Source organism: Pongo pygmaeus, chromosome 18, assembly GCF_028885625.2.
Source record: "Pongo pygmaeus isolate AG05252 chromosome 18, NHGRI_mPonPyg2-v2.0_pri, whole genome shotgun sequence".
Classification (NCBI taxonomy): Eukaryota; Metazoa; Chordata; class Mammalia; order Primates; family Hominidae; genus Pongo; species Pongo pygmaeus.
This window is the reverse complement of record NC_072391.2, coordinates 65,191,660-65,216,219: the sequence shown is the minus strand read 5'-3', so window position 1 is coordinate 65,216,219 and position 24,560 is coordinate 65,191,660. Positions and strand designations below refer to the sequence as shown.

The window sequence follows — 24,560 nt, the reverse complement described above, 5'->3', positions numbered from 1 at the left end:
CTGAAATCTGTGTCCTAGAAAGTACCAATCCAGACAATCTACAGAGTCTTGAAATAACTGCTTCTAGTTCTAGGTTTCACCTCATTGTCCTGTGGGTAGTCCCTCCTTATTGCCCAGCTCCACTGGCAAAGTTGGCCTCTCTTGAGCCTATTGGATGAACCTGATTTCCATGTCCTCATGGGCCAGGATATGGACTAGGAAAGTTAAATCCAGAGAGAAGGCAGGGCTTGGTAAGATCTGAGCAGCATCCTTGCCTATTCTTCCTGACCAGGGAGAATAACTAGGCAGAGCAATTCATATGCAAGAAAACTTCTAGGTCAAGAGTACTTGGAAGAAGTGACCAGAAATGACCAGAAAAACATTACCTGGGAAAATATTCAAGGAGGAAGAAAAAAAAAATGCAGGGGTAGTGGCTTTCTTCACCTTGGGTCTCAATCAGCCCTTCTAAGAGACCTGATATTCTGCTTGCTACTGAGGCCAGGGCTGCAGAGATTGAGCTGCTGCATTTTTTTTTTTTTCTTTTTTTTTGAGACAGTCTTGCTCTGTCGCCCAGGCCGGAGTGCAGTGGCATGATCTCTGCCCACTGCAACCTCTGCCTCCCGGATTCAAGTGATTCTCCTGCCTCAGCCTCCCAAGTAGCTGGGATTACAGGTGCACGCCACCACACCCAGCTTTTTTTTTTTTTTTTGAGACAGAGTCTTGCCCTGTCACCCAGGCTGGAGTACAGTGGCATGATCTCAGTTCACTGCGACCTCCACCTCCCGGGTTCAAGCAATTCTCCTGCCTCAGTCTCCTGAGTAGCTAGGATTACAGACGTGCACCTCCACGTTCAGCTAATTTTTGTATTTTTAGTAGAGATGCGCTTTCGCCATGTTGGCCACGCTGGTCTGGAACCCCGGACCTCAGGTGATCCGCTGGCCTTGGCCTCCCAAAGTGCTGGGATTGCAAGCGTAAGCCACCGCGCCAGGCCTGAGCTGCTTCTTTAGTCTCTGGAAAGACTGAGGCTCAGAGAAGTCAAGGCTTTACATGCCATCTCTCCCCTAGTCCCAAGGTCTTCTCTGGACTGGTTCCTTAATTTACCATCTCTCAATCAGAAGCGCCTTTACAAAGGCTATCAGGATAGTATTTTCTGGTCAAAGACAACTCTTCTCCCAGAACTCAGTAGGGTCTCTGATGGCATCAGTAAGGGCAATTTCATAAAGCAACCAGGTTCCTGCCTGTTTACAGGCAGCTCCAGTTGTTGGGAAGTGAGCAAGCGAGGGGAAGCCAGACTTTCTGGAGCTTCCAGCCCTAGTTCTGCCACCCAGGCTTCAAAGTCTGAAATCTACATGCCCCACCCCCCAAGGCCCCTTCCAGCCCAGGTTCTGGTTTAGCACTAGGCTCAAAAACCTCAGGCCTGAATTCTACTTCCCCGTGCATTAAGTCCCACCTTAACATCCCATTCTTATGAAGTCATCCTGTCCTGCGGGGCAATTCTGTGTTGCTGCTGGGGCCTGGTCACTGATAGAGAAGGGCGTCGGCTGGGCCTACCGGGCAGGAGCCGCCTCACCCCATCAGGCCCAGATCCTCTAAGACAAGACAGGGGTAAAGTCTCCCGTGGAATCCCCTCCCGCCTCATATTCCCTGACCCTGCTCTCCCTGCGAGAACTCTAGTACGGGCTCCACAGAGGGAGCGGTAAGAAACGTACACTTCCGAGGGGCAGACAAGCAGGGGGCGTTCACCTACACTTCGGCCGGGCTACGGTCGGGAACCGGGTGAGGGGCCCAAGCCCCGGCTGCGGCAGGCGGGCGCCCTTACCCATGCTGACTCTGGAGCGGGCCGGGTGGCGCTGCCCATCCCCGGATCCTTCGTAGATGGGTAGCAGGACGTGGGGCTGGGGTCTGCCCGCTAGCCAGCCTGCAGAGCTTGCGGGGCTCGCGCAGGCCGGGCCAGGCTAGACAGGGCGGGGCCCTAAGGCCCCATCCGGATGGTCCTGACTAGAGAAAAAGGCCCGGCCATGGCGCAGGCCGGTGCACCAGCCACCAGCACGGTACGGCCCAGATAGGCGCCCGGCTGGCTCTCTCTGCGTTACCCCCGGCCGCCGCCTCACAGGACCGGCGGGAGGCGGAGCCGCGCGCGACACATGGCCCGGGCCCCGCGCGGCTTCGGGCCGCCGGGGGGGGGAGGGGAGGGGCCGCCCGGGGACTCTCAGCGGAGCCTCCCAGCAGCTCAGAGAGCGGCTCCTGCGGCCCAGCCCCCGCCCCGGCGTGCTGGCCCCGACACTCACCCGAGGGGCTGGCACGATGGCGGCAGCGGCGGCGGCAACCCAGCGCGGTCTGCGACCGACTGTCCCTTCCCCCCTGCCTTCCTTCGCCCGCCCCGCTGCACTCTGGGAGACGCAGTCCCACCATCCCCCCTTTCCGGCATGAGCGCGCCGAGAGAAAACTACAATTCCCGGCGTGCTATGCGCGGAGGCCCAGACGCGGCCCGCAGCGCGGGAGGTGAGGCTAAGCCAGGGAGGGAGGCTGTCGGGGCAAGCCCCTGAGAATTGTGGTCTAGCGGAAGCCTCTGGAACACTGGAGGTTGGCGCCGGGCTAGGGTCAGGGCTCAGTTGTCGCCTGGTCTCAGCTGGCTCGGCCCCGCCCGGTCTGTGTACTGGGGTGGGGGTTGGCCCCGCCTCCGTGGGAGCCCAGCCCGGCCCCAAGCTGCCCCTCCCTGGGCCCCTGGGCCGTTTCCGCTCACGAAACCCCCTCCCCTTGGGGCTATGGCTGCCGCTGCTGCTTTTGCGAGCTGTGTGGCCTTAACCAGGCCGGGCCGAACGCACAGCTCCTGCAATCCCAACATTCGTGCGCCTGCACCTCGGCGAGTCGGGCCCAAAGCTGGTTTCGAGCAGGCTAGGCTGTTCTTGGGCCGGAGACTCAAATGTCCCTCAGGTGGGGCTTGGCTGGAGAGGTTACCCTCAAACTTCTACAGTCAGGGGTCCCCAAAACATTCTCTAAGGTTTTTTTGCAGCAGATAGAGCAGCTAAGTGTTTCATTTTTATTAATGAGGAAAGAGAAATGACTGACTTACCCAAAATTTCCCTGGATTTAAGTGACCAGATTGTAAATAGTTCTTTTCCTACCCATTGCCCTTTCCTTTCAACGCCCATTTGTTTTCTTGGTAACACAAACATTTGTGGTAAGGCCAGTCTCTAGGTCAGACCTGTGCTTGGCAAAGAGATCTGCAGCCAACTTGGGTAAGGGAAATGGCTACAAGGCCTCTCCAGGCAACTCCTAGCCTGCCTTCCTGGCCGGAGGTCTCTCAGTACTCCTGTTCTTCCACAAGAGTTTTGCACCTTTACCCACCCACAGGCTACCCCTCCAAGAGATGGCTGGTAAGACCGGACCACAATTCTGTTTTTTAAATCTCAGGTCTGTCAACACTACACTTTGCCTGACTAGATGCTTATTACTCAGCTAGTGAGAACTCTGCATTGCCCTGCTTATACATCTGCATCTGGGATCTCCCTTGCTCTGTGAACTGTCTTCTTCTCCCTAAGAAGCCAAAACACTGCCCATAACCTCCAGACACGAGGGAGGGTCCAGGGAGTACTGCTGACAGCCTCAAGGGAGCCAATGCAGAAACAGCAGAAGTCCCTTCAATAAACAGGAGCTCAAGGATACACTGAAGAGCATAGCTGGATCCTGGAAAAGGCCTCGCTCCAAGGAAGGAAACCGGGAAGATGTGAGACTGGCCCAATAGGAGCAACAAAGGGCACTGCTGTGCTTCCACCACCTGATTACCAGCCAGATCTAACCCTAGGAAGACAGAGATCCACTCCATCCCCCAACCAAGCACCCACACAACCTATGTCTCACCCCTTCCCCATCAGACTTCTTTCTCAACTCAGTGCCTAAGGGACTAGAAGGGAAACAGAGACTTGAATTTTAGGACCATCCCAGCATGTTGCCACAGGCAAGTCCCCAGGCAGATGGCTTTGTCCATAAGTAACAAAGAGAAGGGAGTCATATTTTATGGAGTCTGAAAGTCTCCTTTGTGCCCCACCACCCACAGTAAACCCATAGCTTTAAAGGCATTTACTTTTAGACATGCTTTGAGCTAAATTACTTGGAGCTCTAGACAAAAACAATGTAATCCTTGCCCCTTCAATATCCAATCTAAGAAAAAATAGAGGCTAGGTGGGGTGGCTCACACCTGTAATCTCAGTACTTTGGGAGGCAGAGGCAGGCGGATCACCTGAGATCAGGAGTTCGAGACCAGCCTGGCCAACATGGTGAAATCCTGTCTCTACTGAAAATACAAAAATCAGCCAGACGTGGTGGCAAGCGCCTATAATCCCAGCTACTCAGGAGGGTGAGGCAGGAGAATCGCTTGAACCCGGGAGGCAGAGGTTGCAGTGAGCTGAGATCACACCATTGCACTCCAGCCTGGGCGACAAGAGCAAAGCTCCATCTGAAAAAAAAAAAAAAAGAAAAGAAAAGAAAAAAAATAGAGGCAGCCAAGAAAATGAGTCAAGGAATCACACTTCCCAACTTCTTAATGCCCTCTGTGGCATTAAGTGACAGCTCTGTCACACCGAAGGTGTACCAAGGCCAGGGTATCTATACAACAGTCCTTGTGCCTGAAGCAGCCCTGGCTAGCTCCAGCTGTGGTCTTACCAGTTCATAGAGTAACTGCATGCACATGCATACCAGAGGCTGTGCTAAGCCTAAGGGATGTCATGGTGAGCAAAATTCAATCCCAGCTGAGAATTCAAAACCCTCAGAGGTGAACTATCACAATATAGCTTAGTTACCAGTTGGTCCTTCTTGTTGAAAGGATACAGGGAGATAATCCATGGACAAACTGGGCCCATTTGGTGCAGTTTCCAAACTCTTTAGGGTGAGCTGGGCCAGGAACTCTGTGAGGACCTTATAAGGCCAGGATCTATGTGCTTAGGGCCCATTTTTGGAAAAACCTGGTCATTGAAGCATCTCTACTTTCAGGGTCAGCCTGGTCTTTCAAATAGGCTGAGGCCTATTTCCCCATGTTTCAAGGACATTTAACTATGTTTTTGTAAAAATAAAATGGCGAGACCCAAATAAAAACCTTACTTTTTGTTTAATTTGTTTTGCCAAACACAGTGAAAACTTTAGTCTGACTAATTGTACAGAAAATAGAATTTGTAACCAGTAGCAAACAAAACAGGATAAACCTAAGTCCCTGGCAAGCTGGATCTCCATCAGCAGGTCATCCAGATCCCCTTGTAAATGGCCTCCTGGGAAAATAAGTCCTAGGAGGCAGAGGCACAGATTTACCAGTCCCCATCAGAATCACAGGCTGCACCTGGGAAGGAAAAGCATGAACAGGAGGAGAACTGATGTTACTTGAATCTCTTATCACTACACACATTAGAGTTATCTGACTGCTGACCAACCTTAAGGTATGGTTTTCCCAAACCCATAGTCCCTGGACATCCCACCTGCATCCCTAGAGGGTAAGTTTCAAGTTCAGTGGTTCTGAAGCCTCTGCTTAACCAGAATCTGCAACAATAATTGGGGAGGAAGGGTAGACAAAGTCATCATTGCTGGTGTCACCAGGGCAGAGTCTAAGGCCCCAGCTTCCACTTCAGGAGGAAACAATTGAGGATGCCAGGTCACCAGCAAGAGAGTCCAGCTGCCTTAAGCCTCAGTACTGTCAATCAGTGCCCCAGGAGTATAGAGGAGTTCAACAATGGCCTGCGGTCCCCTGGCTGGATGGGGTCTGGGAGTCCAGCAGGCTGCTGGGGCACCAGTTCACATTCCGTGCTTCTTGCGGATGACAGCCATGGCAAGCAGCCGATCCTTCTCACGCAGTTCTTCGCGCAGCTTGGCCTCGGTGAGACGCAGGTGGCGAATGCTGCCTTTCATCTCTTTCATCTTCACTTCCATCAGCGCCAGGATGTCCCGCTGCTCATTCAGCTTGCGCAGGAGCTCCTCCTCCGTGGTGCCTGACGACAAGGAGTACGAATGGTCGGAGCCAGTATCAGGGAAGCCCTCTTCCCCTACCACCACCAACTGGGGGCCCATAGGGCACTCGGCAGCCTCCAGCCCTGCGGTAGCAGCCTGTAACTCCGACGCGGCGGCCGCAGCGGCTGCGCCCTCTGCGGCTGCAAACTCCACTTGCACTGTAAGATCGATGGGCTTCACGTCTTCTCCAGTGGGAGTGATGGGCGCCGGCGGCACGGATTCCGGAGCCTGACTGCTGTCTACAGCGGCCTGAAGGGTGAGAAGCACGGCCGCGGAAGCAGACACCAGGTTGGGCTGCAGCTGGGCAGTCTGGGCAGTGGAGGCAGAAGGTGATGACTGCTGCTGCTGTTGCTGCTGCTGCTGTTGCTGCTGTTGTTGCTGCTGCTGCCTGCGGCGGGCGGCCGCGGCCCCAGCGGGTCTGCGCGCTACTTTGCGCTCATTGACGCCGCGCAGCGGGAAGATGGTGGGGACGCGTACCGTGTAGGTCTTGCGGCCGCCCTGGAAGTGAACGCTGCAGAGACGGTGGCCTGTGGTGGGCTGGAAGGTGGAGAAGCACCCACTGACGCCGGCACGCGACACGTTCTTGAGCCAGAGGCGCCGCAACTCAGCGTCCTTTGGAAACGTGTAGAAGTGCAGCGCCTTGTCCCGGTGCGAGTTGTTGTAGCAGCCTGGCACGCAGCACGTAAAGCCAGGCATGGCTGCGCCGCGCGGCCCGGCCCGGCCCACCGGCCTCCTGCGCCCTTCGACGGCCCAGTGGCTCCGCCGCCGCCCGCCCCTCGACGGGCGGCGCCGCGCGAGGCCTTGGGTGGTATCCCACCACTGCCGCTCGGCGCAGCCGGCCCGCCCGGCGCCCCGTGCCCAGAATACGCTTCCTGCCGGCCCGCGCCGCGCCGCCCGCCTAGCTGCCCGCCTGCGCTCGGGAGTGGGCCCCGGGGACGCCGCGAAGGACCGCCTGAGAAAGAGACTACGCCCCCCACAATGCCCCGCGCCGGGAGCCGCTCACTTCCGGGGCGGGTGTGTGCGGATTCCGGCCGCGTTCCAAGGCACTGCGATAGCCGCCGAAGAGCAGATTCTTTCCCCAGCCCGTCTTGTCCCCAGCGGGCGAGAGAGGCGTATTAGGCTGGAACGCTGTCGCCTGGACTGCTCCTCACGAGGACCCGAATCCTGATAGGGGCGTGGAGCGGGGCGGTGCGCGCCTCAGCGGTGCGCAAGCGCGGTGGGTATATGCCCACGGAGACTACAAATCCCGTGATGCCTCGCGCTAAACTAGGTGCTTTCGGACCGAAGCGCCGCCTAAGGGAAAGATCGAGTTACTGTGGACCAGGATTCGGGCGAGGTTGTGCTGTTTGCCAGAACCAGTCCCCCAGCCCCGAGCGCCTTTGAGTCGACGGCATTGCTGCAGCAGAGGGAGACGAAACCTGGGCCTCGGCGCCCCGAAGGGTCTCAGGAGCCCCTTTCTTTGCGTTGGGGACTCTCTCCTGATTCAGCTGCTGCCTGCATTGACTCACTGATCTAAACAAAGTCTCCAGTAGACGCCTACTATGTGGCTGACACAGTGCAGCGAGTTTGCGGGAGTCAGACCGACTGGGCTCCTCTCTTGGAGACTGACTACCTAGACGGATAAGCGTCTGTCTTTTGGATAATAGATCTGAAAGCACGCGAATGGATATCTACTCACAGAAAGTAATCGCTCCAAAGGAATTAACGGGAGATCAGAGAAATGGGGGGCAGGTGGTGGGGACCAGGAATAAAAAGCGAACGAAAGCTTGGATAGGGAGAAGTGGCCAATTCTTGTCCCGGGAATCAGTCTGTAAAGCCACATGGCAGAAAAGAGCTAGGCTCCGCCCTTAAAGAGCCTGGAAGGGGGTGGCCTGGGTAGGGCCAAGCTTGGGAAAATACCAAACTGGGACATGTTAAGGATTTCGGGTTTTATTCTGCAGGCCACTGAGAGCTATTGAAGGATTTTATGCGAAAGGATTTGCATTGTAACAATACACCTCCCCCTACCTCAACTTATTTGAGGGAATCGTGTGTGTGTGTGTGTGTGTGTGTGTGAAGGAGTCTCACTCTGTCGCCAGACTGGAGTGCAATGGTGAGATCTCGGCTCACTGCAACCTCTGCTTCCTGGGTTCAAGCAATTCTCCTGCCTCAGCCTCCGGAGTAGCTGGGACTACAGGCGCATGCCACCATGCCTGGCTAATTTTTTTTTTTTTTTTTTTTTTTGTATTTAGTAGAGACGGGGGTTTCGCCATGTTTCCCAGGCTGGTCTCGAACTCCTGAGCTCAGGCAATCCGACCGCCTCGGCCTCTCAAAGTGCTAGGATTACAGGCGTGAGCTAGGATCACGGCGCCCGGCTGGGGGAAAATATTTTAAAGAACACATAATGTGGAAAGCCAGGGAGGGGCCAGGCAGTTCTCCAGGGGAATTACCTTCAAACTAGCCCTCCTTTGCCGAGTTCTTCCTTCTTCCAATTTTTTTAAAACTTTTATTTTAGGTTCGGGGGTACGTGTGAAGGTTTACTACATAGGTGAACTCGTGTCACCGCGATTTGTTGTACAGATTATTTCATCACCCAGGTATTAAGCCCAGTACCCAATAGTTATCTTTTCTGTTCCTCTCCCTCCTCCAACCCCCCCCAAGTAGACCCCAGTGTCTGTTGTTGCCTTTTTGTGTTCATGAGTTCTCATCATTTAACTCACACTTGTGAGAATATGTGGTATTTGGTTTTCTGTACCTGCATTAGTTTGCTAAGGATAATGGCCCCCAGCTCCATGCATATTCCCACAAAAGACATGATCGTGGTCTCCTCCCAATTTTTCTTGTCCTTTTTTCTCTCCTGATAGCAGATCACAGGCATGAAATGGAAACCTAATATGCATTATTTCTTTTCTTTTCTTTTCTTTTTTTTTGCGACGGAGTCTCGCTCTGTTGCCCAGGCTGGAGTGCAGTGGCGCGATCTCCGCTCACTGCAAGCTCCGCCTCCCGGGTTCACGCCATTCTCCTGCCTCAGCCTCCCAAGTAGCTGGGACTACAAGCGCCCGCCACCGCGCCCGGCTAAATTTTTGTATTTTTAGTAAAGACGGGGTTTCACCGTGTTAGCCAGGATGGTCTCGATCTCCTGACCTCGTGATCTGCCCGCCTTGGCCTCCCAAAGTGCTGGGATTACAGGGGTGAGCCACCGTGCCCGGCCTCTAATGTACATTATTTCTAATTATAGTATTTGACATAAAAACAAAATAGGGGCCGGTGTAGCCCCTGGTAAAAGATACGCATTCATTTGGGTGAATCATTTATACAACAGTATAAACATGAACACATATTACATTTTTACTTATGTATTTATTTATTTGAGATGGAGTTTCGTTCTTATTGTTGAGGCTGGAGTGCAGTGGTGCAATCTTGGTTCACTGCAATCTCCACCTCCCGGGTTCAAGAGATTCTCCTGCCTCACCCTCCCAAGTAGCTGGGATTACAGGCACCGGGCACCACGCCCAGCTAATTTTGTGTATTTTTAGTAGAGACAGGGTTTCACCATGTTGGGCTGGCTGGTCTCGCACTCCTGACCTCAGGTGATCCACCCACCTCGGCCTCCCAAAGTGCTGGGATTATAGGTGTGAGCTACTGCGCCCAGCCTATTTATTTATTTATTTATTTTTATTTTTCTTAGACGATGTCTCACTCTGTTGCCCGGGCTGGAGTGTAGTGGTGCAATCTTGGCTCACTGCAACCTCTGCCTCCTGGGTTCAAGCAATTCTTCTGCCTTGGCCTCCCAGGTAGCTGGGATTACAGGCGTGCACCACCACGCCCAGCTAATTTTTGTTTTTCATTTTTTTTTTTTTTTTTTTGAGGTGGAGTTTTGTTCTTGGTCAGGCTGGAGTGAAGTGGCATCATCTAGGCTCACTGCAACCTCCACTTCAGGGTTCAAGCAATTCTCCTGCCTCAGCCTCCCAAGAGCTGGTATTATAGGTGCCCACCACCATACCCGGCTAATTTTTGTATTTTTGTAGAGCGGGGGTTTCCTTATGTTGGCCAGGTTTGTCTCAAACTCCTGACCTCATGCGATCCACCCACCTCAGCCTCCCAAAGTGCTGGGATTACAGGCGTGAGCCACCGCACCCAACCTAATTTTTGTATTTTTAGAAGAGATGGTGTTTCAACATGTTGGGCAGGCTAGTCTGGAACTTCTGACCTCAGGTGATCTGGCCACCTTGGCCTCCTAAAGTGCTGGGATTACAAGTGTGAGCCACTGCACCTGGCCTATATTACATGTTTAAATTTTTTTTTTTTTTTTTTGAGACAGAGTCTCGCACTCGCACTGTGGCCAGAGCTGGAGTGCAGTGGCACAATCTTGGTTCACTGTAATCTCCGCCTCCCAGGTTCACACGATTTTCCTGCCTCAGCCTCCTGAGTAGGTGGAATTACAGGCCCACACCACTACACCCGACTAATTTTTTGTATTTTTCGTAGAGACAGGGTTTCACTATGTTGGTCAGACTGGCCTCGACCTCCTGACCTCATGATCCACTCACCTCGGCCTCCCAAAGTGCTGGAATTACAGGTGTGAGCCACCACACCTGGCCATTTTTTTTTCTTTCTTTTTTTTTTTTGAGACGGAGTCTTGCTCTGTCACCCGGGCTGGAGTGCAATGGCACGATCTTGGCTCACAGCAACCTCCATCTCCCGGGTTCAAGCCATTCTTCTGCCTCAGCCTCCCGAGTAGCTGGGACTACAGGCATGCACCACCATGCCTGGCTAATTTTTGTGTTTTTAGTAAAGATGGGGTTTCACCATGTTGTCCAGGCTGGTCTGGAACTCCTGACCTCAGGTGATCAGCCTGCCTCAGCCTCCCAAAGTGCTGGGATTACAGGCATGAGCCACCGTGTCTGGCCATGTTTAAATACGTGTGCAATAGAGATAAAATTCAGCAAAAGATCATTGTAACTGTTTTGGTTGAAACTCTACCTGTCTCAGGACTCACCTTGCTCAAAAAATGTTGAGAGGCCAAATTGATGTAATTTCTTTATGCACAGAATATTGAAAATTATGGCCAATGAAACTCTAATTTCCAGTACATAAAATCACCTGTCATCTACACTTAATCTTCTACCTCAAAGCATATCTGGAGTGCATGGCTTTCTCCCCACCTCCACTGCCCAGCTCACTCTCTGTCTTAATCACCCCTGGAGAAAGGCAAGAACCTCATCACATGTCTCCCTGCCTCCAATCTTGCCTCTCCTGCAATCTTCACATGGCTGCCAAAGAAAATCTGATATGTCATACCTCTGCTTAAATTCCTCCACTGGCTTCCTATTCCATTTAGAATAATGTCCAGATTCTTTCCCAGAGCCTGCAAGACCCCATATTAGTCTAGCCCTGCCATTCTCTTTCACTCCTCCCTGCCTCACTTCATCCCAGTATTTTTTTTAAAAAAGTAATTATAACGTTTAATTATGTGAACAAACAGAATACTACTGTACAAAGAATGAAGCTCATGGTTTGTTTGTTTGTTTTTGAGACAGAGTCTCACTCTGTTGCCCAGGCTGGAGTGCGATCTTGGCTCACTGCAACCTTCACCCTCCAAGTTCAAGCGATTCTCCTGCCTCAGCCTCCCGAGTAGCTGGGATTACAGGCACCTGCCATCGTGCCTGGCTAATTTTTTGTATTTTTAGTAGAGACAGAGTTTCACCATTTTGGCCAGCCTGGTCTTGAACTCCTGACCTTGTGATCCACCTGCCTCGGCCTCCCAAAGTGCTGGGATTTCAGGTGTGAGCCACTGCGCCCAGCCAAAGTTCATGTTTTAATCTCTTTTGAAACAAGTTTGACCAGCCTGGGCAACATGGTGAAACTCTGCCTGTACATAAAATACAATAATTAGCTGGGCATGGTGGCTTACTCCGTAATCCCAACTACTCAGAAGGCTGAGGTGGGAGGATGGCTTGAGTACAGAAGGTTGAGATCTTCAGTGACCTGTGATCCCACCATTGCACTCCAGTGTGGGTGGCAGAGCGAGACCCTGTCTCAAAAAAAAAGAAAAAAAAAAAAGGCCGGGCACGGTGGCTCACGCCTGTAATCCCAGCACTTTGGGAGGCCGAGGCAGAAGATCACCTGAGGTTAGGAGTTGGAGACCAGCCTGGCCAACATAGCGAAACCTCGTCTCTACTAAAAATACAAAAAATTTTGCAGTGGCTCACGCCTGTAATCCCAGCACTTTGGGAGGCTGAGGTGGGCAGATCACGAGGTCAGGAGATCGAGACCATCCTGGCTAACACGGTGAAACCCCGTCTCTACTAAAAATACAAAAAATTAGCCGGGTGTGGTAGTGGGCGCCTGTACTCCCAGCTACTCAGGAGAATGGCGTGAACCTTTGGGAGGCTGAGGCAGGCAGATCACCTGAGGTCGGGAGTTCAAGACCAGCCTGACCAACATGGAGAAACCCCATCTTTACTAAAAATACAAAATCAGCCAGGCGTGGTGGCACATGCCTGTAATCCCAGCTACTCGAGAGGCGGAGGCAGGAGAATCACTTGAACCCAGAAAGCGGAGGTTGCAGTGAGCTGAGATCACGCCATTGCACTCCAGCCTGGGCAACAAGAGCAAAACTCCACCTCAAAAAAAGAAAAAAAAATACAAAAAATTAGCCGGACTTGGCAGTGGGCCCCTGTAATCACAGCTACTTGGGAGGCTGAGGCAGGGAGAATTGCTTGAACCCAGGAGGCAGAGGTTGCAGTGAGCTGAGATCGCACCACTACACTCCAGTCTGGGCAACAAAGTGAGACTCCATCTCAAAAAAAAAAAAAGATGTTTGTTTTTTTCCATAGTATTCAGTAGTTCAAGGTTTTACTAGTAAATGAATAAATAATTTAAAACTGCAGGCTGGGGCCGGGTGTAGTGGCTCACACCTGTAATCCCAGCACTTTGGGAGGCCGAGGCGGGCGGATCATGAGGTCAGGAGGTCAAGACCATCTTGGCCAACATGGTGAAACCCCGTCTCTACTAAAAATACAAAAAATTAGCCAGGTGTGGTGGCGGGCACCTGTAATCCCAGCTACTTGGGAGGCTGAGGCAGGGAGAATTGCTTGAAACCGGGAGGCAGAGGTTGCAGTGAGCTGAGATTGTGCCACTGCACTCCATCCTGGGCAACAAAGTGAGACTCCGTCTCAAAAAAACAAAAAACAAAAACAAAACTGCAGACCAGGCGCCATGGCTCACGCCTGTAATCCCAGCACTTCGGGAGGCTGAGGCGGGCAGATCATGAGGCGTTCGAGACCAGCATGACCAAAATGGTGAAACCCCGTCTCTACTAAAAATACAAAAATTAGCTGGGCGCGGTGGTGCCCGCCTGTAATCCCAGCTACTCAGGAGGCTGAGGCAGGAGAACATCTCAAAAAAAAAAAACTGCATTTAGGTAGTAACCACGGAAATATGTCTGCAAAAGGATAGCAAATTGAGTCAGATAACACAGATATCAGATCTAAATGACAAGGAATATTGATAGCTTTTTCTGTACAGTTCTCTTATTTTGAGAAGTGAGAATCTAATTTTTTGCTTAATTTTTTTTTCTTTTTTTTTTTTTTTTTTTTTTTAATTTCTGAAGTATTTATTGATCATTCTTGGGTGTTTCTCGGAGAGGGGGATATGGCAGGGTCATAGGATAATAGTGGAGAGAAGGTCAGGAGATAAACACATGAACAAAGGTCTCTGGTTTTCCTAGGCAGAGGACCCTGCGGCCTTCTGCAGTGTTTGTGCCCCTGAGTACTTGAGATTAGGGAGTGGTGATGACTCTTAAAGAGCATGCTGCCTTCAAGCATCTGTTTAACAAAGCACATCTTGCACCACCCTTAATCCATTTAACCCTGAGTTGACACAGCACATGTTTCAGAGAGCAGGGGGCTGGGGGAAAGGCCATAGATCAACAGCATCCCAAGGCAGAAGAATTTCTCCTAGTCAGAACAAAATGGAGTCTCCTATGCCCACCCCTTTCTACACAGACACAGCAACAATCTGATCTCTCCTTCCTTTCCCCACACTTCCTCCCCTTCTCTTCAACGAAACCGCCATCGTCCTCATGGCCCGCTCCCGATGGTCGCTGTCTCTTCGGAGCTGTTGGGTACACCTCCCAGACAGGGCAGCCGGGCAGAGGCGCTCCTCACCTCCCAGACAGGGCGGCTGGGCAGAGGCGCCCCTCGCTTCCCAGACGGGGCCGCCCGGGCAGAGGCGCTCCTCTCCTCCCAGACGGGGTGGCCGGGCAGAGGCGCTCCTCACTTCCCCGACGGGGCCGCCCGGGCAGAGGCGCTCCTCGCTTCCCAGACGGGGCCGCCCGGGCAGAGGCGCTCCTCAGTTCCTCCCAGACCGGGTGGCAGCCGGGCAGAGGCGCTCCTCACCTCCCAGACGGGGCGGCCGGGCAGAGGCGCTCCTCACTTCCCCGACGGGGCGGCCGAGCAGAGGCGCTCCTCACTTCCCAGAGGGGGCGGCCGAGCAGAGGCGCTCCTCACCTCCCAGACGGGGCGGCCGGGCAGAGGCGCTCCTCACTTCCCCGACGGGGCGGCCGAGCAGAGGCGCTCCTCACTTCCCAGAGGGGGCGGCCGAGCAGAGGCGCTCCTCACTTCCCAGAGGGGGCGGCCGGGCAGAGGCGCTCCTCACTTCCCAGACGGGGCGGCCGGGCAGAGACGCTCCTCACTTCCTCCCAGATGGGGTGGCGGCCAGGCAGAGGCGCTCCTCACCTCCCAGACAGGGCGGCCGGGCAGAGGCGCTCCTCACTTCCCAGACTGGGCGGCCGGGCAGAGGCGCTCCTCACCTCCCAGACGGGGCGACCAGGCAGAGGCGCTCCTCACTTCCCAGACGGTGTGGCGGCCGGGCAGAGGTGCTCCTCCCTTCCCAGATGGGGCAGCCAGGCAGAGGCGCTCCTCACTTCCCAGACGGTGTGGCGGCCGGGCAGAGGTGCTCCTCCCTTCCCAGATGGGGCAGCCAGGCAGAGGCGCTCCTCACTTCCCAGACGGTGTGGCGGCCGGGCAGAGGCGCTCCTCCCTTCCCAGATGTGGCAGCCAGGCAGAGGCGCTCCTCACTTCCTCCCAGACGGGGTGGCGGCCAGGCAGAGGCGCTCCTCACTTCCCAGAGGGGGCGGCCGGGCAGAGGTGCTCCTCACTTCCTCCCAGACGGGGTGGCAGCCGGGCAGAGGCACTCCTCACCTCCCAGACGGGGCGGCCGGGCAGAGGTGCTCCTCATCTCCCAGACGGGGCGGCCGGGCAGAGGTGCTCCTCATCTCCCAGACGGGGCAGCCGGGCAGAGGTGCTCCTCATTTCCTCCCAGACGGGGTGACGGCCGGGCAGAGGCACTCCTCACCTCCCAGACGGGGCGGCCGGGCAGAGGCGCTCCTCACCTCCCAGACGGAGTGGTCGGGCAGAGGCGCTCCTCACTTCCCATATGGGGTGGCGGCCGGGCAGAGGCGCTCCTCACTTCCCAGATGGGGCGGCCGGGCAGAGGTGCTCCTCACTTCCTCCCAGACGGGGTGGCAGCCGGGCAGAGGCGCTCCTCACCTCCCAGACGGGGTGGCCGGGCAGAGGCGCTCCTCCCTTCCCAGACGGAGTGGCCAGGCAGAGGCGCTCCTCACCTCCCAGAGTGGGCGGCCGGGCAGAGGTGCTCCTCACTTCCTCCCAGACGGGGTGGCGGCCAGGCAGAGGCGCTCCTCACCTCCCAGACGGGGCGGCCGGGCAGAGGCACTCCTCACCTCCCAGAGTGGGCGGCCGGGCAGAGGCGCTCCTCACTTCCCAGAGTGGGCGGCCGGGCAGAGGCGCTCCTCACTTCCCAGAGTGGGCGGCCGGGCAGAGGCGCTCCTCACTTCCCAGAGTGGGCGGCCCGGCAGAGGCGCTCCTCACTTCCCAGAGTGGGCGGCCGGGCAGAGGCGCTCCTCACTTCCCAGAGTGGGCGGCCGGGCAGAGGCGCTCCTCACTTCCCATAGGGGGTGGCAGCCGGGCAGAGGCGCTCCTCACTTCCCAGATGGGGCAGCTGGGCAGAGGTGCTCCTCACTTCCTCCCAGACGGGGTGGCGGCCAGGCAGAGGCGCTCCTCACCTCCCAGACGGAGCGGCCGGGCAGAGGCACTCCTCACCTCCCAGACGGGGCGGCTGGGCAGAGGCGCTCCTCATCTCCCAGAAGGGGCGGCTGGGCAGAGGCGCTCCTCACTTCCCATATGGGGTGGCAGCCGGGCAGAGGCGCTCCTCACTTCCCAGACGGGGTGGCGGCCAGGCAGAGGCGCTCCTCACTTCCCAGATAGGGCAACAGGGCAGAGGCGCTCCTCACTTCCTCCCAGACGGGGCGGCCGGGCAGAGGTGCTCCTCATCTCCCAGACGGGGCAGCCGGGCAGAGGCGCTCCTCACTTCCTCCCAGACGGGGTGGCAGCCGGGCAGAGGCACTCCTCACATCCCAGATGATGGGCGGCCGGGCAGAGGCGCTCCTCACTTCCCGGATAGGGCGGCCGGGCAGAGGGGCTCCTCACATCCCAGACGATGGGCGGCCAGGCAGAGACGCTCCTCACTTCCTAGACGGGGTGGCGGTGGGGCAGAGGCTGTAATCTTAGCACTTTAAGAGGCCAAGGCAGGAGGCTGGTAGGTGGAGGTTGCAGAGAGCCGAGATCACACCACTGCACTCCAGCCTGAGCACCATTGAGCATTGAGTTAGCGAGACTCCGTCTGCAATCCCAGCACCTCGGGAGGCCGAGGCAGGCAGATCACTCGAGGCCAGGAGCTGGAGACCAGCCCGGTCAACACGGCGAAACCCCGTCTCCACCAAAAATACAAAAACCATTCAGGCGTGGCGGCGCGCGCCTGCAATCCCAGGCACTCGGCAGGCCAAGGCAGGAGAGTCACAGGAGCCCGAGGCAGGGAGGTTGCAGCAAGCCGAGATCCCGGCAGTACAGTCCAGCTTCGGCAACAGAGGGAGACCGAAAAAAGAAGGAGAGGGAGACCGAAAAAAAGAGGGGAGAGGGAGAGGGAGGGGGAGGGGGAGGGGGAGGGGGAGGGGGAGGGGGAGGGGGAGGGGGAGGGGGAGGGGGAGAGGGAGAGGGAGAGGGAGAGGGAGAGAATTTTTTTTTTTCAAGATGGAGTCTTGCTTAGTTGCCGAAGCTGGAGTATTGTGGCTCGATCTCAGCTCTGCAACCTCTGCCTCCCAGGGTTCAAGCAATTCTCCTGTCTCAGTTTCCAGAGTAGCTAGAATTATAGGTGTGTGCCATTACACCCGGCTAATTTTTTGTGTTTTTAGTAGAGACGGGGTTTTACCATGTTGGCCAGACTGGTCTTGAACTCCTGACCTCAAGTGATCCACCCACCTCAGCCTCCCAAAGTGCTGGGATTACAGGCATGAGCCACTATGCCTGGACTTCTTGGCTCAGCTTTTTTAACACAAGCACAAATATGCCCATGCCTGTCTCAGGTATCTGATAATTTACATTTGATCTCGGTGCAGATTCTGGGAAAGCGAACTCCACGGAAGACTCAGAAACCAAGTTCTAATTCAGTTGCCATGAAAACTTAAGGTGAGGGGATTGTCAATCAGTGAAAAATATGGAGGAAAACACTAACAGAATATGGTAAGCATCTCTAGCATTAACAATTTTTATTGGCCGGGTGTGGTGGCTCACGCCTGTAATCCCAGCACTTTGGGAGGCCGAGGCAGGCAGATCACTTGAGGTCAGGAGTTCGAGACCAGCCTGACCAACATGGAGAAACCCTGTCTCTACTAAAAATACAAAATTAGCCAGGTGTGGTGGTGCATGACTGTAATCCCAGCTACTTGGGAGGCTGAGGCAGGAGAATCGCTTGAACCTAGGAGGTGGAGGTTGCGGTGAGCCGAGATTGTGCCATTGCCCTCCAGCCTGGGCAACAAGAGCAAAACTCTGTCTCAAAAAAAAAAAAAAAAAAAAATTATTTATTTATTTTGCTAGATGTGGTGGTAATGGGGAAAATATTAATAGAACGTTTGAGAGCCGGAATTCATCTCAAAATTGCTCGTGTTTGGAGATCATAACATCAGTGCTGGATCACAAACAGCTTATTAGCCTTGGAGCCTGCTTCCTGGTCTCTTCTGATAGAGATAGGCCCTATAGACAGATTTGCAAATGCAGAGCTTTTAAAAATGCTTTTATTATTTTTTGAGACAGAGTCTCTCTCTGTTGCCCAGGCTGGAGTGCCATCACGACTCACTGAAGTCTTGAACTCCTGGGCTCAGCAATGCTCCTGCCTCAGCCTCCCCATTATCTGGGACTACAGGCGCGCACCACCATGCCTGAATAATTTATTTTTATTTTTTGTAGAGACCAGGGGGCGGGGGTCTCACTGTGTTGCCCAGGCTGCTCTCGAACTCCTGAGCTCAAGCTATCCTCCTGCTTCAGTGTCCTTAAGTATTGGAATTACAGGCCTGAGCCACCGCCTGGCCTGCAAATGCAAATCTAACCAGGTCATATGTAGGATAAAAATCTTTTTCCTGGCCCAAGCGTCTCTCCTCATCTTCGGAGAGAAAGGAATGAGAGAGCCTTCTAATAATAGCAATTGCTAGTTACCAGTGCCCTGGCTTATCGTGTGTTAGACTCTGAGTTAAACATTAACTCCTTGAATCATTACAAGCTCCTTATCAGGTGTGTATCAACCTCAATCTACAGATGAAGAAGCCAACACTTGGGCTGCTTGCATTACATTAACCGAGGTTTACCCGCAGCGAGGCTGCCTCCAAAGCAGCCAGAGTTTGCAACCGTCACTGTCCACCCCGCGAGCTGCGATAGTGCGAGAACTACAATTCCCGTGGGGCTGTGCGGGAGCATCGCGAGAGTTACCTTAATTGTGGCGGCGGGAAGGCGGGCCCTGCAGCTGGCTGGGCGGTTAGGAGGGCCCGGGGCCGAGACGATGGCTGACCACAACCCTGACAGCGACCCCACGCCGCGCACGCTGCTGCGACGCGTGCTGGATACAGCGGACCCGCGCACCCCGCGGCGACCCCGGAGTGCTCGGGCTGGGTATGTGAGGGGGCTCCCCGAGTACTTGAGCAACTAGAGGGACTGGGGAGTGGGGTCTGGGTGGGACCCAGCTCCGACTCTGTTCGAAGAGGGAAACTGAGTCTTAGAGAGGAGCAGGGCCTGGGACTCTGAGAACTGCTTCCATTGCTCTAGCCGGGCCCGGGCCAGCTGTTTGTGCCCCTGCCCCCAGGGCTCCAGGCAGCCAGCCCTCGGGACCACAGAGCCTGACTGATCCCGAGTCTTTGGGGGCTCGGCCACTGGAGATGGAAGATAGGCGCTCAGAATCTCACCTTCTGCTCTGTTCTCTAGGCTACTTTCCCCAGACCCGCCAGGGTGTGCCTAGGCATTTGCCCTGAACTTCTGCGTCCTGAGGGTTCCCACTGTTCCTGTGCATTGTCTTACTGTCCCTGTAGCTCCCAGCTGGGAAATGGAAAAGGAGCTAGAGGACAGCCTGGTTAGAAGTTGGGAGGCAGCAACTGGAAGATGCTTTGCTAAGGAACAGGGAATTTGGCCTGACTCAGTGGGAGAGGCAGTGGGTGAGGGCTGTGGTGAGCTCATGGTGCAGAGGATGCATACGTTGACATCTGCCAGACTGGGACAGTGGAGTTTCTTTACAGGGAATGAGAAGCCATTCATTATAGGTTTTACACCCATGAGGTAGGAGCTGTGCCCTGGGAACACTTATGTGGCTCTGGAATCTAAGAGGGACTGGACTGGAGAGATTAAGGTGTCTGGGGTACCAAGTTCTTAAAAGATTTTAAAATACTTTAATACCCATCATGGATTGTTACTTTCATGTCTGGGGTGGATGCTCTTCCAATTGCCCCTCTTGTCTGTGTGGCTAACCCCTACTTATCGTTTGTGATTCTGCTGAAGTCACCTCTGTGAAGCCTTTCCCAGTTCACTCATATGCCCTCTCTATTCCCATACCCCAGGGGTCTTCTTCGGTCCACACTGCTGTTGACATAGGGCTGGGAACAGAGGCAATGGTAGGGGCAAGTGGTTTCTGGGTCCCTAGCCCTGAGGGAAAAAGGCTCCAGACCAAGACCCCTGATGAAGGCATGTCTCTACATCCTCTATCCTTCCTCACCGTAATTCTCTGTGTAATTGCTGGTCTTTACGCAGAGCCCGGAGAGCCCTGCTTGAAATGGCTTCCTCCAGGAGGTTGAGTGGCCAAACAAGGACGATAGCCAGAGGGCGTTCCCGTGGAGCCAGGGTAAGTACCCAGCCCACTGACCCCAAAGGGCCCTGGCTGCCTCGGGGAGGGGGGTTGAGGTCTAGCTCTGCTCTGGAGCCCACCTTGAGGAAATCTCAAGGCAAACGGACAGACTGGTTGCTTGGTGCTTTTGCGGATAGTCTGTTGGCAGATCGGCCCATGTTCAGGCCAGTGGGCACTTGGAGGAACAGACACCTCGGACGCTGCTGAAGAACATCCTACTAACTGGTAAGTGAGTGCTGGCCTGCCGGTCAGAGTTAGGTACCAGTCCGACACCAGTCTTCTGGTATCTTTCATTCAGGGTGGCCTGTTCTGTCAGCCCCACCCTCTCCTTGGTATTTCTGCAGCCCCGGAATCTTCCATCCTGATGCCCGAGTCGGTAGTGAAGCCAGTGCCAGCACCGGAGGTGGTCCAACCCTCCAGACGAGAGAGCAGTTGTGGCAGGTACACAGAACTCCCCCACCTTGGATTGTGCTATGGGCAGCTTAGTCGGGGAGTTTCTTGGGGGTTACAAAAGCCAGAATTGGACTTCCTGGCCTGTCTGAGATAAGCTCCATTCTTATAGCCTGGAGCTGCAACTTCCTGAGCTCGAGCCCCCCACAACCCTGGCTCCAGGTCTGCTGGCCCCTGGCAGGAGGAAACAGAGGCTGAGACTGTCGATGTTTCAGCAGGGAGTGGACCAGGGGCTGTCTCTCTCCCAAGGTGAGGCCCTGGACACCACTTTTGCTACCCTCTCCCTCCTGTCCTCTGGAGAGGCTGAGGAGTCCTGAGAGAGGGCCCTCACAGGCCTGGAGCACTTACCATGGTTTTCTTCTTTTACATTCTCTTGCCGGTTGCTGACAGAGCCTCAAGGGAATGCTGATGCCTCTTCCCTCACCAGGTGCTGTTCTGGGTGATTCCTGTTCTGGGAGTGGGTGGAGGAGAGACTTGGGGAGGGAGGTGCTGCTTGGGATGGAATCTGGCCGTACTACTCCCTGCCAGTTTTAGCCTCACAGCATCTGTTCTAAGAGATGAGAGCCCCAGGGTGAATGGAGGGATCTCTGGGCAAACTGGGTCTCAGGTACCTGACTTTCCTCTGTGCCTCCCCCCTCTCACCAGATCCCTCAACCTGACCTTTGCCACACCTCTTCAGCCACAGTCAGTGCAGAGGCCTGGCTTGGCCCGCAGACCTCCTGCCCGCCGAGCTGTAGACGTGGGTGCCTTTTTGCGGGATCTGCGAGATACTTCCCTGGCTCCTCCAAGTAAGGTTGAGGTTTTCCCCTGCTGGCCTTTGGGGAAAGCTCTCCCCACTATGACAGATAGGAGGTGATGCTGAGTCAGGGTTGCGCCCCTCTCGGTGGGGTCAAGGACAGCAAGCAACTCTGGTCAGTGGGTCTACAAGGAATTTCTGCTTGCTTTCTACAGGGGGCCCCTTTCCTTCGTCCCTCGGTGTCTCCCAGGGCCCCATATCCTTAGACTATAGGGCTGGAGGTTGGAAAGGGGTGTGGTGTGGTGGCCGAAACTTGTTGAAAGGGGCCAGGTTTCAGGATCAGCTGGCCAATTCAAACTGACCTGGGAGCCTGATTGCAGAAAACAAGTTCACCAGAGTAAGAAGAGGGTTTGGGAAGAAGCTGCAGAACAAGCAGCGAAGAGGTATTTTAAGTGGGCAGCTGGTGGGCAGGCAGCTGTGGGGGCCTGGGACTGCCGGGCAGAGGAACAGGAAGGTAAGCAAGGAGGGCTGTAGTCGAAAAGGCCTCGCGTGCTAGGTCGTCTTCTTTCTCTGAAGGCCACTCAGGGCGGACCCATGCGGCCTACTGTCCAGGCCCTGGCAATGCTGAGTAGCAGCCGGTGGGCCTGGAATACGCTGAGAGCCAGCTGGCCCCTGATCTCCAGGTGACAGCCTCAGAACCTGTTACTACTCTGCCCACAGACATTGTGTTGGAGGACACCCAGCCATTCTCTCAGCCCACGGTTGGCTCCCCTGATGTGTATCACTCCCTGCCCTGCATGCCTCACACTGGGGCTGAAGACGCTGAGCAGGCTACTGGTCGCAAGACACAGAGCAGTGGGCCTGGGCTGCAGAACAATAGTGAGTGTGTGGCACCGGTGGCCTGGAGCCAAACTTAGCTTGGGTGAGAGCTGACAATGGTAGTTTTCCTTCTTCAAGCCCCTCTGTGCTCCTAGAGCACCCTGGCTGTGGCTGCCTCCTTCATCCAAGAGCAGAGTCCATGTTGGGCCAGGAGACTTCAGATCCATGTCCTGGTGCTGCCTCTGGCTTTGTCTTTCCTCAGTGAGCAGGGCTGGGTCTGCTAGTCCATCTTTACCCTTCTCTGAGCTATGCAGCCTTGGCCGGCTGCGTCTCCAGCCTGTATTCTCTCCCCTTCACTCAGGCCCTGGGAAACCAGCCCAGTTTCTGGCAGGAGTGGCAGAGGAGGTCGATGCCTTTGCTCTAAGCTTCCTGAGCACCAGCAGTGGTGTCTCTGGAGAAGATGAAATAGAGCCCTTACATGATGGAGTTGAAGAGGCAGAGAAAAAGATGGAAGAAGAAGGTGTGAGTGTGAGTGAAATGGAGGCAACAGGAGCACAAGGACCCAGCAGGGTAGAAGAGGCCAAGGGACACACAGACGTGACAGAAGCAGAGGGATCCCAGGGGACTGCTGAGGCCGAGGGGCCAAGAGCATCTTCAGGGGATGAGGATGCCTCTGGCAGGGAAGGTAAGAGGCCCAGTGCAGGGGGTGACTGGTGACAGCTGTGTTCAGGCCCTAGCACACAGAAAGGCCTTGCCTGGGTTGTGTTTCCGGGCACTGGTGGTGGTAGGGGGTCAGGAAGACTCTGAGGGGCACCTGCTTGGCTGGAGCTAGGTGGGGCCCACCAGAAACAGGACAGAAATACTGTGGCTGTGCTGGCCTGGGTGAGATGGTCAGGCCTGGGATCCCTGTGACCCACCCTTCTTCTTTGTAGCAAGTCCAGAGTCGGCCTCCAGCACCCCTGAGTCTCTCCAGGCCAGGCGACATCATGAGTTTCTTGAGCCAGCCCCAATGCCTGGTGCTGCAGTGTAAGATCCCACAACCCCATTCCTCATGGGCCTCTTGGGAAGGGAGCATTGGGTACGCTGTGTACATAGGGTCCTCCCCCTTCCTACGGGTATGCAGATGATTACCCAGCAGGGCAGCTTGAGCTGGGCTGGGGAGAGCTCACCAAGAGCACCCCTGCCATCCTGGTGCCTGCCTCCAGGGCTTAGAGGAGCCTGGGTGAGGGGAAAGTATGTAGTTGGTTTGTAGTCAGAAAAGGCTTCCTGGAGGACGATTAGCAGAATTGGGAAAGGCAGCAGTACAGTAAGGGGAGAGACTGTCCATTCTAAGGCCTGGGGTCATGGACCCAAGCAGGTACCAATATAGATAATAAGCCTGAACCAGGATGTTGAGTCAACTGTGGAGGGACAGAGCCCCAGGGAAAGACTGGCCTCTATGTGGCCCCCTGACCCAACTGCCCCTCAGCAGGTGGTCAGGGCTGCTGGTCCTGGCTGGCCAAGGGCCACATGTTACCCAGCCTCAGCAAGAGCCAGCAAGACTTGCTCTTGAATAAGAGCCTCCTGAGGCAAGTTCAGCCCCCTCTGTCCACTGTTGCCCTCAGCTTATCTTCAGAGCCTGCAGAGCCTCTGTTGGTCAGGCATCCCCTTAGGCCCCGGACCACCGGCCCCAGGCCCCGGCAAGATCCCCACAAGGCTGGACTGAGCCACTATGCGAAACTCTTTAGCTTCTATGCCAAGATGCCCATGGAGAGGAAGGCTCTTGAGATGGTGGAGAAGTGGTGAGTCCGGGGCACGTGGGGTAGGAGAGGAACCCCTGGGGTCATGATCAGACTGTTCAGCCTGCTCTATCACCACCTTCTTGGCAGCCTAGATAAATATTTCCAGCATCTTTGTGACGACCTGGAGGTATTTGCTGCCCATGCTGGCCGCAAGACTGTGAAGCCAGAGGACCTGGAGCTGCTGATGCGGCGGTGAGAGGGCGGAAGGTGTGGGGGTGCTGGCTGGGGGAGTTCTGGTGCTGATTCTGCCTGTCCCTTCTCTTCCTCCACTGCAGGCAGGGCCTGGTCACCGACCAAGTCTCACTGCATGTGCTAGTGGAGCGGCACCTGCCACTGGAGTACCGGCAGCTGCTCATCCCCTGTGCGTACGGTGGCAACTCTGTCTTCCCTGCCCAGTAGTGGCCAGGCTTCAACACTTTCCCTGTCCCCACCTGGGGCCTCTTGCCCCCACATGTTTCTCCAGGTCTCCTCCCCACCCCCCCAGCATCAATAAAGTGTCATAAACAGAATATTCTGCATTTTGGTGCATGTCCTGGGGCCAGCCAGGCAGGGACTGATTCCCCCCTACAACTTCCCAGCACAGTCTG

At 55.3% G+C, this 24,560-nt stretch overlaps 3 protein-coding genes across 8 annotated transcripts in view; 1 reads left to right on the top strand and 2 right to left on the bottom strand.

Annotated features, from left to right (window-relative positions):
- The window catches only part of NUTF2 (nuclear transport factor 2), a 28,200-nt gene extending 23,145 nt beyond the window's left edge, over positions 1-5,055 (bottom strand). Inside the window, exon 1 of one of the 5 annotated variants that reach the window (XM_054453995.2) lies at positions 2,268-5,055. Coding sequence is in view for 1 of the 5 variants with exons in the window: in XM_063654396.1 (XP_063510466.1) it covers positions 1,799-1,837 (39 nt within the window). In the remaining 4 variants the exon portion in view is untranslated. Of the gene's footprint in view, positions 1-1,798; positions 2,228-2,267 lie in introns of those variants that run through there. The other 4 variants (XM_054453999.2, XM_054453996.2, XM_063654396.1 and 1 more) reach the window with 4 other exon arrangements.
- CENPT (centromere protein T) lies at positions 2,582-24,482 on the top strand. 2 transcript variants are annotated; one of them, XM_054453991.2, is made up of 16 exons: positions 2,582-3,356; positions 8,465-8,546; positions 17,426-17,549; positions 18,618-18,968; positions 20,094-20,184; positions 20,325-20,412; positions 20,532-20,628; positions 20,750-20,886; positions 21,028-21,064; positions 21,283-21,425; positions 22,094-22,252; positions 22,554-22,877; positions 23,125-23,218; positions 23,797-23,973; positions 24,061-24,165; positions 24,249-24,482. In XM_054453991.2, the coding sequence occupies exons 4-16, from the start codon at positions 18,859-18,861 to the stop codon at positions 24,370-24,372; spliced, it is 1,686 nt and encodes a 561-aa protein (XP_054309966.1). In that variant the 5' UTR covers positions 2,582-3,356; positions 8,465-8,546; positions 17,426-17,549; positions 18,618-18,858; the 3' UTR covers positions 24,373-24,482. The 2 variants fall into 2 exon arrangements, with proteins under 2 accessions (XP_054309966.1, XP_063510465.1); XM_063654395.1 differs by lacking the exons at positions 2,582-3,356; positions 8,465-8,546; positions 17,426-17,549; positions 22,094-22,252 and having other exon boundaries at positions 18,780-18,968.
- THAP11 (THAP domain containing 11) lies at positions 5,065-7,136 on the bottom strand. The gene has a single exon (XM_054453992.2). It carries the CDS (start codon positions 6,664-6,666, stop codon positions 5,758-5,760), a length of 909 nt encoding a protein of 302 aa, XP_054309967.1. The 5' UTR covers positions 6,667-7,136; the 3' UTR covers positions 5,065-5,757.
- Positions 24,483-24,560: the final 78 nt, after the last annotated feature.